At 41.8% G+C, this 12,308-nt stretch overlaps 1 protein-coding gene across 2 annotated transcripts in view; it reads left to right on the top strand.

Moving 5' to 3' along the window:
- The window catches only part of INPP4B (inositol polyphosphate-4-phosphatase type II B), a 325,665-nt gene that overhangs the window by 87,303 nt on the left and 226,054 nt on the right, over nucleotides 1-12,308 (top strand). For both annotated transcript variants that reach the window (XM_045552212.1, XM_045552213.1), the window contains exon 5: nucleotides 10,480-10,530. In XM_045552212.1, coding sequence (XP_045408168.1) covers nucleotides 10,480-10,530 — 51 coding nt within the window. The remainder of the gene's footprint in view (nucleotides 1-10,479; nucleotides 10,531-12,308) is intronic.

The raw sequence follows: 12,308 nt of genomic DNA on the forward strand, positions 1-12,308 counted from the left end.
GTAGAATGTGTATCTTTCAGCAACTCTCTGACAAAGGAAGGGAATCTCTATAGATATTTTTCTGCTCAATATTCTTTCACCTGTTTGTAATAGATATCTGTAATAGTTGGAAAGGGAAAAGGAATGAAATGTGGGTAACGGCAGGGATTCTCAGAGTTATGTGACTCTGGAGCCACATTTGCAGTCACCATTAACCCAAAGAACCACATGACTCCTGTATGACTGGTATAATGGCACATTCATATAGAGAAATTAGAAGTGTTAAAAAGCCACCAATTAAACATAAAGGGACCCATGTGACCAGAGGGCTGTGGTGTGAACATCACTGCCTTGGAGAAATAGAAAACAGGTTCGAGCACCCAAACTGAAAGAGTGCTTATATTTGTCTTAACTATTATTTGTTTTTGACTTGGGAGTCTATAGAATGTCCTTGTGTATGTAATTTAGTATAGCATGCTTTAACATTTGAAAGATGATCACATTTGCCTAGTAAAGACCAAAACAGTATATCACACTCAATATTGTTGAATCGTTTCTGGATGATGTTTAGGCTTCTGGGTAAACTCTACTTTTGCCAAAAGAACCACCTGTAGTTATGCATTTGTAACTGTTTTATCAAAGACTTAAATCAATAGACAGACCAACATGTAAGGGCATTCTTTCCTCTCCAATCACATTTATCTATGCTCTGTTGAATATAAGTTTTCATCCCTTAACCACATGTTTGGAAGATTCCTTATCTTTCCAATAACTTTTGGATACTAAGAAGGTCAGTTTGGGTAGGATGCGGTAGGCAGGGCAAGCCATGCTCCCTCTGACAACACCTAAGGAAAAAAACAGACAGATTATAAAATCATGTGTTTGAAAGCACTGTCAAGCTTTGGAAGCAAAAACAACTAGATAGACTACATTTCCAGAGAAAGGAGGACCTTTCAATGTTGAGCTATCATGAACTATGATTTTTTTGTCTGGGGGAATTTGCTGACTCTGAGAGTGGGCTGAGGAATAGGCCTTTGCCTAGAAAAAACAGGGTTGCTCCAACAGGCTGGTTAGAGAAAGAGAAATCAGCAAAGCTTTCAGTAGTTGTGTTGGACGAAGTGAGAAATGGAGACTTCAGGGGCCTTAAGTATGTTGCCATTTTTTTCTCAGAAGGGACTTGCTGAAGTCTCACGCTTTCCAGGATGCTAAAGAACCAGGCCAAAAGCTTATAAAACCCAGAGTGAAAACTCCTGCAGTTTCACGGTATTTAGGAAATCAGAGAGAGAGAAACTGAAAGCGGGCAAGAGATGCCCTAGAGGGAGTGCTGAGTTGACACTGAGGAACTAAAAAGCCATTTTTCACCTCTGGACACTCACAGAGACTCTCTGTAGCAAGAAGTCTGAGTATCAAGGCTTTGCCAGACAGAAGGCAGCAGCTGGCAGAGGGAGAACTCAGAAGAGTTTCTGGTTTTCATGTGTCACTGGAATGACAGATTTGGAGACCAAAGGCGACTCAAACTCATGACTGGTCTCCTTGTAAAGACATGTGTCAGATTTTGAGGCTGTGTAGGGCACAATGCTAAAGAGCTATACTGAAACCTCGGAGAATCTCCTACGCTCTGTCAGGGCTGAGAAGCAAAGACCAGCCACGTTCTTGGCTGAAAGTCCTGGAGGGCCACATCCTACAACACAGGTAGACTGAGTTTCTTAGTTGACTGGGGCTGCCCATAACAGATATCCTGGACTGGGTGGCTTACACAACAGAAAGTCGTTTTGTCAGGTTTTAGTCTGAAATGTCAGTTCTTGATGTGCTCAAGGCCGAAGAATGACCAGATGCACCAAAGTAAGGCAAGCATAAAAATGAGATTTATTGAGGAGAGAAAGATAGGATTATAGGGTGAGAGCAAGATACAGGTTAACAGAGCACAATACATATGCCACAGATGACGACTGGACTCGTCGCAGCAAAGGTAGAGCGAAAGGAAGGGTAGAAAAGTGGTTGCTTATGGTCTGCATCTTGTTTTATAATGCCTGGATTGGGACTTCCCTAGTGGCTCAGACGTCGCTGTGGAACCACTTTGATTGGACAGCTGAGAGCTGCATGACCTGAGTCTTACTGCACCCGCAGATCTTCCATGAGCCTCTCTGAAAGCCCATGCGGGGGTGAAACACAGCAGCACCCACTTTTGTCCCGAGAAGACCCAGAATCCCTCGCTGTCTACCTAACAGTTTTATCACAGTTCTGGAGTCTGGAAGTCCAAGATCAAGGTGCTGGCAGTGTTGGCTTCCTCTGAGGTCCCTCCCCTTGGCTTGCAGAGGGCCACCCTCTTGCTGTCTTCTTCACATGGTCTTCCCTTTGGGCATGAGCTTTCCTGGTGTCTCCGCCCCTTCTTATATAGACACCAATTATGTTGGGTTAGGGACTGTAGTATTGCGTACATACATTGACGTTTCTGCTCAGTTCCTGGCTCATACCTCCCATACCGCTTGTTAGTTCTTTTCATACAATGTTGGGCATGTTAGGCCTTGGGAGCAGGTGTCAGGAAACAGTCTCTCTGGCATCCCCCACCTTTCTGATTGTAGGTCATAAGACCCTTATTCCAGAGAGAGTCCTGCCCCATTCACTGAAGGCTAATCACATTTCAGACAGTTGTTCATAAAAACCCAAGAGGACAGGTTTAGAGAGCTTTCTGACAGGCAAACACGTGGAGGTTGCTGGAGGGTGGCATGTTACAGGAGAGCATGGAAGCTCTGCACCCCTTCCCCCATACCTTGCCCTATGCACCTCTTCAGCTGTATCCTGTGTGATGTCCTTTATAATAAACCGGTAAACGTGTTTCCCTGATTTTTGTGAGCTACTCCAGAAAATTAATGGAATTCAAACAGGGAGGGAATTGTGGGACCCCCAACTTGGAACTGAGTCAGCCGGAAGTTCCAGAGGTCTGGACCTGCAACTGGTTTCTAAGGGTGGAAGGTAATTTGGGGGACTTAGCCCTCGCCCTGTGGGATCTGACATATCTCCAAGTAGGTAGTGTAGAAATTGAATTATAGAATACCCGGCTGCTGTAGAGAATACGCTGCTCGGTGTGTGGAGAAAACCCCCCACGTTTGGTCATGGAAACGTTTTTCTGTGTTGATGACTGTTATGTTGACGTGGAATTTAGAGGAATGCACAGTTTGAGAGTTTTGCCAAAGCAGGGCCCCACACCAAGCTCATGTTAACTTAATCACCTCTCTAAAGGCCCTGCCTCCAAATACAGCACATTCTGAGGTGCTTGGGAGTTAGGGCTTCAACATGAATTTTGGGGAAACATAATCCAGCCCACCACACTGAGTCTTACCAAAATTCCAGCCTGGCGTTGTCCCAGATCAGTCTCTGACTTGATTGACGAGTACAACCTCCTTCCACTCCACCCACTGTTTGCCTCGCAAAGGAAAGGGGGCACCTCTCTGCTGGAAGATACCATCTGGAGCTTTTACAGGTGCTTGACCCTGGAAAAAAATACTAAATATCTTCAGAATCAGAATAATAAAGCTCATTCCTTGAATATCTACCATTCTCATCAGTGACCCATTTCATTCACAAGCATTCTTCTAAACCAGAGCTTCTCAAACATTAACATACATACAAATGAATTGGGAACCTGATCAAAATGAAGACTGGTTCAGTGTGTCGGAAGTCAGCCTGAGATCCTGCATTTCCTACCAGCTCCTAGGGGAAGATCTGGAGTGATGAGCACGCACTCTAAAGTTAGGATGTTTAGGAATATCGCCTAAAAATGGCTATGATCCCTTTCAGCTCTGAGATTCTGTTAACTTTTTTGTGTGTCTTTTTCAAAGGGAGCTTTATTTCAAGTCTTAACCATTGTACAATATATTTTTGAGACTTCTCATAGGATTTAGAGCTAGTGTATGAGGCTCACACTTACAAAAAAAAATCTCATGTATTTTAGAGCAGATACCTGGGGTCCTCCCCTCAGAAATTCTGATTTAGTTTTTCTAGGGTGTGGCCTTTGAATTGGCATTAAAAACAAACACAGGAACAAAAACATATTCCAGGTGATTCTAATGTGTTGTCAAGATTAAAAGAACTGTTTTAGGGTAGCACTTTTTTTGTTGTTTTTTTTTAGTAAAATGGTAGTACGCTTACTTTGACCCACCCACCTTGTTAAGCAAACATATTTCTGATAAAATATCAGTGAATACTAATAATAGTCCATCTACAAAAGAATTAGGATTTACCCATTATTGATATTTGATGAAATCCTTCTCAGGATTTTTTCAATCATTTGGAACTAGATATTTGCCAATCCTTTTAGACTGGGAATGTGATTTGCATTTTGCCAGAGTCCTCTCCTCTCCCTATGGTCTCACTCACCCAGCCCACTTCTTTCATTAACTTAACCTAGCTGGAGCCTTTGGGTATGTGAGTTTGTAACAGTACCTCTACAATACTGATTTGTGAGATAGTAAACTAGAAGTTAAACATGTCCAAGAAGAAATTTTAAATGTACCTCCCAGGGATATTTCAAATAAAATTTTCATATTGCATAGGTAGCTTTTTGTAGGTTAACTCTAAGATTCCTTCTATCTCTAAGATTCTATGGTTTAAATCATTTAGGTTTGCACATGTATCATTTTCTCCATGCAAAACAACAAAAATTAAACAATTGGAAAATCCTTTTTTTTTTTTTCCGAGAGAGAGTTTTGTTCTGTTGCTTGGGCTAGAATGCAGTGGCATCATCTTAGCTCATTGTAGCCTCCAACTCCTGGGCTCAAGAAATTCTCCTGCCTCAGCCTCCTGAGTAGCTGGGAATACAGATACATGCCACTATGCCCAGCTAAATGTTTAAAAAAAATTTTTTTGTAGAGATGAGGTCTCACTATTGCCCAGGGTGGTCTTGAACTCCTGGCTCAAGTGATCCTCAATCCTCCCCCATCAGCCTCCCAAAGTGCTAGGATTACAGTTGTGAGCTACCGCACCCAGCCTGGAAAATCTTTAAGACTAGCTGAAAGGTTTTAGGCAGTTCCAGATTCTTAGCCATTATTCTTAGATATTTTGATTCTTACCATGTCATTGCTATTGCCTCTGGGCAAAAAATACCTTGTCTTCTTAATCTCTTACTCTCTGAGATTGCCAGTGCTTATAATAGTGGCTGAATCATAATAAGTGCTTAATGCATGTTTGCTGGCCTTAAAATAGTGACTTAGACTTAATGGTAGCTATTTTGCTTTATTTCCTCATAACCATGCACTAAATCCAAAATTTCATTTAAAATAAATGAAAGGTCTAAATTATGTTAGCTGCTAAATGTAAGCACCCAAATTTCAGTGTCTTAGCACAAGGGAAATTTATTTCTTGATCATTGTGGTAGGCAGAATTCTAAGATGGTACCTGAAATTACCACTCCATGGTGCACATCCCTGCATATTCCCCGGGCCTGTGAGATGGTGGCAGTCTCACTCCCGTGATTAGATTATATTGTATGGCTCAGTTGACTATAAGACAGGGAGATCATCAGAGGAAAGCTGGATCTAATCAGGTAAGCTTTTAAAAAAGAGTGGGTTCTTCCTGAAAACAGAAGTGCAAGACAGATTTGATGCCAAGAAGATTCTGCATTGCTGGATCTGATGATGGACGAGACTGCCTGGCAAAGGATGCAGGTGTGTGGCCTCTAGCAGTTTAGAGCAGCCTCCCGGGGACAGCCATCCAGAAAATGAGGACCTCAGTTCTGGAGCTGCAAGAAACTGAATTCTGAGAACAGCCTAAGGGAGCTTGGAATCGCATCTTTCTCTAGCAAAGCCTCTGAATGAGGACACAGCCAGATGACACCTTGATTTCGAACTTGTGAGACCTGAGTGGAGAACACAGACATACCAGGCCTGGTGAATGAATAAGTGGGTGTTATTATAACAGCTAAGTTTGTGGTAATTTCTTGCACACCAGTAGCAAACTAACACAAGCATTTAATGGTTTAATACTGGTAGCGATGGTTGGCAGACATCTTTCTGTTATGTGGTCATTTTGGGACCCAGGTACAGCTCTTCCATCACCTAAGGGCTGGACTCCTCTACTTCTGGCCATTGGAAGAAGAAAGAGACGTTGGAGAGGGCACACTGTATCCATTTCTGGAAAATCCAGCTTGGATGCCGCAAACATCACTTGCACATACATTTCATTGGCAAGAACTAGTTACATGGCTACACTTGGGTGCAAGGAGTCCTAGGATATATAATCCTGACTGAGCAGCTTCCTTTCAGAAAATTCATATCATAGAAGGGGGCTAAACATTTCTGTCCCAGTCAGGTTTTCGTATGTTTGAATATTAAGGCAGTTATGTGTCTCATTCCAAGTAGAATAAGAAAATGTGATGATATTATATATTCTAATTTGAGATACATAGAGAAGTAGAGCAACCTTTGTATTAGGAAAAAGAGAATGTGCTTTAATGACACAGTCATTATCAGAGACGTTGCCAGATGCGACAATATACTTGGAAGAGAATCTGGGCTGTCTCCTCGCCTAGAAGTATTCCTACGTATAACCAACTCCTTTCCCTCTGCCTTCCAGCTGAGACTGTGGGAGGCTCCTCCTTCCTCACTTACCGAGAGCAGATGCGCTTGCATGAGGTCCAGGCACTGCCAGCCCCGTGTGCAGACTCAGGGCAGCGTGGCCTTTCTCCTTCTCTGGTCTGGATCCCCAACAAAGTCTTAGTGTGTCAGGCAGCCCCACTGCCTCATTCTCAGATACTTGCTTATAAAAAATGCAGCTATCCCCACCTTCAGGACAGCAACACCTGTGCTCTTTGTAACAAGACTGACTCATCTGAGGAGTGTTTCTTCCCTAGATTTGAGCATTAAAGTACGATATTCAGCCACTGCAGTGGGAGCCCAAGCAGCCTCTTGCTGGGGAACAATTAAGGGTTGTGAAGTAGTCTATAGGGATTCGATGAAAGAATGAGTATAATTCACTATATATTACTTGGTTTTGTTTTGTTTTTCAGGTAAGTTTAGTTAGTAAAATTTTGAACTTCTCAGGTTGATAAAGAAGGAAATCCATTTTACATGAGCCTTAAGAAACATTCAAGATGGAATATGGAACGTGATCTTCTACATAGTCACTGCTATCAATTGCTCTGCCTTGCTTTATTTGGTATGATAAAAGTCTAGACAAAAGGAAGCTATAAGAACTTTAAGTTTATAGTAAGGCAGACATTCTTATGTTCCAGAAAGTGACAGGGAGGGGGATAGTGAAGAAAAATAGGGAGAAGAATTGCTGATAAGACCAAAAAAGGGAAAATGAATTCCTAAGGAAGGCTAGTAATTCTCAGGAGACATGACATTGTCCATGAACTGGAACATTTGAAATGCTACAATGACAGCCGTTTCTTCATCCTCTCCTCATCAAGAGGTCTTATCTAAATCTGTTCAGAGTTTATTATTTTTCAGTGACTTATTACTCCCTTTCTCCCTGCCTCCCTGTCTCTCTGTCCCTGTCTTCCTCTGTCTTCCCTTCTTTCTTTTCTCTTTCCTTTTATTCTCCTCTTCCCTCCTCATTTTCTCTCTTCATCTCTCCCACTCTCCCTCTCATTTTCCCTCTCCTTCCCTCTCTGGGTTAGGTGCTGTTCCGCATGCTGAAAAGGATGTAATACCACAACCTATGGGCTCTGTTATTAACCCCATGTTAAATTACTGACACAAAGGCTGAAAGGTGGCTTGAGAAGGGTAAATGACTCCCCCGAGCTGACTCAGAGGCAGAATTGGAATTATTGAAGGGGCTCTGATCATGTCATTCCTCTATTCAAATGCTTTCTCTGATTTCTTGTTGCAGGAATAAATAAATGAAATCAAACTTCAATTCTATTAACATGATAGCTAGCCCTCTACAGCAAATGGTCCCAACCTATTCCTCCAAACATACGTAACTCCAGCCACCTCCCTGCAGAGCCTGAATAGCATCATCAGAATATTCACTCTTTCTTAAACACAACTCATCTCTTACAACTCTAGGAAACATGTTTGTTATGTAATACCCTGCTTGCTTTATCATTTCCTTCCTTGCCTAAAACTCCTACTCATCCTTCAAAACCCAGACTACCTCTTTTATGAAGCCTTTCCTGACATTCACAGGCTGTATTGACCTCATACATAAAAGTGTTAGAACTATACATATATACTGATTAAATAGATGTTTCATAGGAAAATCTAACTTTACAGAATTTAGAATTAAAATCTAACTTTATAGAATATAGAATTTGGAATTGTATTTCAGTTTTTGTAAATCAGGAGCTCTGCTAGTGGCTTAAACATGCCTCAATATAGGAAAATGTGACATACATGTACTTGTATTATATAAAGTGAAAGTGAAGTTTATTTTTTCTCCCACTGCCTTTCATTTTCTCTCCTTCACACATACACACACAGGCACACACATACACTGAATACGGCAAACTAGTCCATGAATATCTTTAGGTTTTTTTTCTTGTATACAACTTTGGGATAAAAAAATCTTCTTTTTCCTCTGTAGTTAATTCATATTTATAAGAAATAACTGTTCTACTTATAAAATTAAAATAAATTTAGTTGAATGGACCATGGTACAGGAATTGTCAGAATTTTCCTACTTTTGTCCAACATTAAATCACATAGTTTTATATTTATATATGTACATGTATATATAATCCTAATCAAGTATTTCATATAGTTGTATATATGTTGAGCCTTACCAATTTCTGACTGTTTTTAAGACTTTGCTTGTAAATTCAAGCATATCTTTTTGGAAAATGTTATTAGGCTGTCAAATATTTTCTTAAAATAATGTATATATGCACACACATATGTGTGTATGTGTTGCATGTGTGTGGATATTTATTCACTATATGTCTATATGTATGGAGAGAGAGAGAATTCATATTTATATACACTGTATATATAGTCCACATATATACTGACTATATGGTCTACTGTAGCCTACTATTTATATGTGGTATCTTCATCCTTTGAGGCCAGCTAATGACTTTCAGATAATGAGACTGAATGGTACATCTGGGCCAAAGAACGTTAATGAAGCTACCAAACTGCAAATGCTCTTAGCTAGTGAGCACTCTGTCATGCAATCCTGAGTTGATCGTGTTCTACAAATTGTGTTGTTTTCTCTGTTGGGATCTCTCCTGTCATTTATGTTGTACTCTGGCGAACAATTTCAAGTTATAATGACTGACAAATTGTGCAAGAGAGATAGTGCTAGATCTATCATAAAGAAACAAAGAGAGTTAAGGTAGAAGTTAAAATGCACATTTTATTATGGCTCAAAGCTTTTTTTTCAAGGAAATGGAAATTGTGTTAAAGATTAGCAGACCCATTAGGGGCTGGATCAAGTCTCTTGCCATTATTAGGATATTATAAGCAGCCCTTCCACCTGGGAGAATTGCCCTGGTCTAGTCAGGTATGTCAGGACTGAAGGGATTTTAAGAGAAGTATAATTTGCTGCTGTGCCCCCGAAGGGATTTTTGTTAAAATGACCCCTTAAAATGTTGGTCCATTGTGTGCTTCTGGGCTGCTGTTCCCACATTCCTCCCTTCTCGCCCCGATGCTCTCCAGTTAAACAGGGTGTGCTTGTATATTGCTCTGTATTCATCTAACTTGTTTATCTCATGTTTAAAAGTAAGACATACTCGATTTACATTTGATGTTTTTTCTTGCTTTTACTACCTTTTCCTGAAGTGAAAAAGATAATCGTAGTTTTCTTTTTCATTTGAAACATTTTTTCTTAAGACAATCATAGAACCAGTAGCTGTGCATTAGAATCAGAATATCTGGGGGCAGGGAGGATCACCAAAAGTTTGAAAAGGTCCCCGGGTGATTCTAATGCACAGCCAGGATTGAGAATCACCACTCAGTAGAAGATATATGTCTACTGATTACCTAAGGAGTCGATATTTCACTTGGAACACTTCATATGAAAAGCTTCCCCCGATGACCGGTTGTTTTATACTATCTCCCTTCCCCCAGTTGATAATTGTTTTTCAAATGAATTCAAATGATGGTATCCGGCAATTTGGCCCAAAATTTTCAAGTGGGAGGGGTATCCTATAAGGAGTGTGGGTTTGGACGCTCATTCAGAGAATAAATATTTATTGAGCATGCATGGAATTACTTTCCTTGCACCAACTCTTTCCTTTCCTTTGAATGTTGAATGAAGATTGCTTTTTTGGGAGACTAAAAGTGATCTTCCTAAATCCAGTATAGCTCTGTATTTGATAAGGAAGCTATGGGGTGAGGATCCAGGCAACTCTGCCTCCTTAGAGAAATCAGGAAGTTTAGGAATAATAATACAGCGTCATTGTGGGCAGCAGGTGTTGCACAGGTAACTTTATTAATGATTAACACAGAGTCTGGATGGACGCCAGAAGAATGAAATTGAAACCGAGCACCTGTGTGAAGCTTCTACACTAATTTCTATTCCAAAGTCATATAGAAAATGTTTTTTTTTTCTCCATAGGTTCGAACCAGTGTCCTACCTGAACATAAGGATCCCCCGCCAGAAGGTGGGGTAAGTGTTTCATGTGTTTCCAAAAGACACATGCATTGCTTCTAAGTTAAGACTTTGGATTTTCTCTGGCCTCCTGCCTGGTAGCTGACAAATGAAATTGAGTTAAATTAACAGGGTGTGACTATTTGAGGAGGCACTGTCATGTATTTTCTGAATTGCATGGAATTCATTCCTTGTCTCCTGAAAAATCATCCTCAGATGAATTCATAGTTAGTTCAGCTTGCTAGAGAGGAGCCTAGACATTACCCTGCAGGTAGCTGAATTACAATTCAGAGCCAACATTTCTGGACCAACAGGAAGCTAGGGAAATTACAGATGTGATCTCTACCGCTTCAGGAAAGGGGAAGAGAACCAGCCATAGGACTGTGATGTCTTCTGCTTCCTGCCGCTTAAATACTGTAATGAAGGTCAAAAGAGAGGCTGCCACCACTGTTCAGGCCATTGGTGGAAAATCCTTCTGAGGTTTTCCTGCTGCATCTGAACATCGCATTTCCAGCCTTCAGAAGTTGGAAGAAGAGCAAGAGGGTACTAGGTGCTTTCTGCTTAGACAAGGCTAGGGTAGCCGGTGGCAGCTCCTAAAAGATATAGCTCAGCAGGCTGAATCCCTGAAATCTGTGTGTTCAGAGAGGTGGAAAAAGTCTGGAAGTAAATTGGGTCTAGGAAGCCCTGGGGCTGAGCCAACTGAAAGCGCTATTTGAAATATCCCTGAAAGCCTACAGGGCACTTGACAACCTTCTTCCAGTGCGTGTGTGGAGCCCTACCCTAGGTACTGCTCATTTTCTCATTGACAGCAGCCACTTCCCAAACCTGCAGAGGGAGTGCTCCAAAAATATGCACCGAAGTGTGCGTTGAGTCGACTGAGCAGAATGTCGGCTAGCTCTGCATTTGGTGGTGCAGAAGGAGAAGCGTAGTGTATGCTTGCTCTCATGCCCAACACAAACTTCCTGTCTCTTCCTGGGGAGAGATTAAGTAACTGCTTTGATACAAGAGAACCTTTACACTTTGTTTTCTGCCTGGCCCTTCCACCTCTTGTGCCGCTGTCACTTCCACTACCAATGTCAGTGCTCAGACTCCTCAGGCCTTCAGAGGGCTCAGCAGGTCCTCCCCAGCCTCAGGCCTGCACAGACACCGCACAAGCCCGCTCTTGGCCTGGGCTGCTGCTCCCCGCTGGCTCCCTCCCCTGCTCAGCACTCAGCTCTCTGCTGGCATCCTCTGCTTCCACCTCATGCACCCCTGCACACTAGATTCTTGTCCTCCAGGGCACGTGCTCATCACACCCTTTAAACTGCCTCGTGAAACGCTGAGACCCTTTAAAATGTGCAGCCATTAATATGGCTAATACATTATTTTACCAAGCTGTTCTGTTTATCTATTGAGACTCAAGAAGGATGAGCTGGTTTAATTTTTTCTCCTCTAAGTTCCATTCTCCCAGCTACTCCTGTGTTGAATCCCCCTTGCCTGAAGCTTTAATGGTATCTTGGCCTGTGTAAATCTCTCTAAAAACAAAAACAAAACTCACAGGTTCTTGGGAATCCATTTTACTCATTTTAAACCTTGAGTCTCTTTGATTTTATTTTCTGTCACCTCTTCCTCCCACCATTTCCCACTACTGGCTAGACTTTCTGTGAGTCTAGCAACATGCAGTCGTGGGGGAAGAAACATGATCTGAGTCCCACGCGTGTCCTGCCGTTTTCTCTTCTTGTTACTCAGCTGCTGTGGCGAGGAGGAAGAGAGGCAGACAGAGGTGCATTCTGTGTTTGCCCACGGAGAGAGGGCGA

Source organism: Lemur catta, chromosome 5 (genome assembly GCF_020740605.2).
Source record: "Lemur catta isolate mLemCat1 chromosome 5, mLemCat1.pri, whole genome shotgun sequence".
Taxonomy (NCBI): Eukaryota; Metazoa; Chordata; class Mammalia; order Primates; family Lemuridae; genus Lemur; species Lemur catta.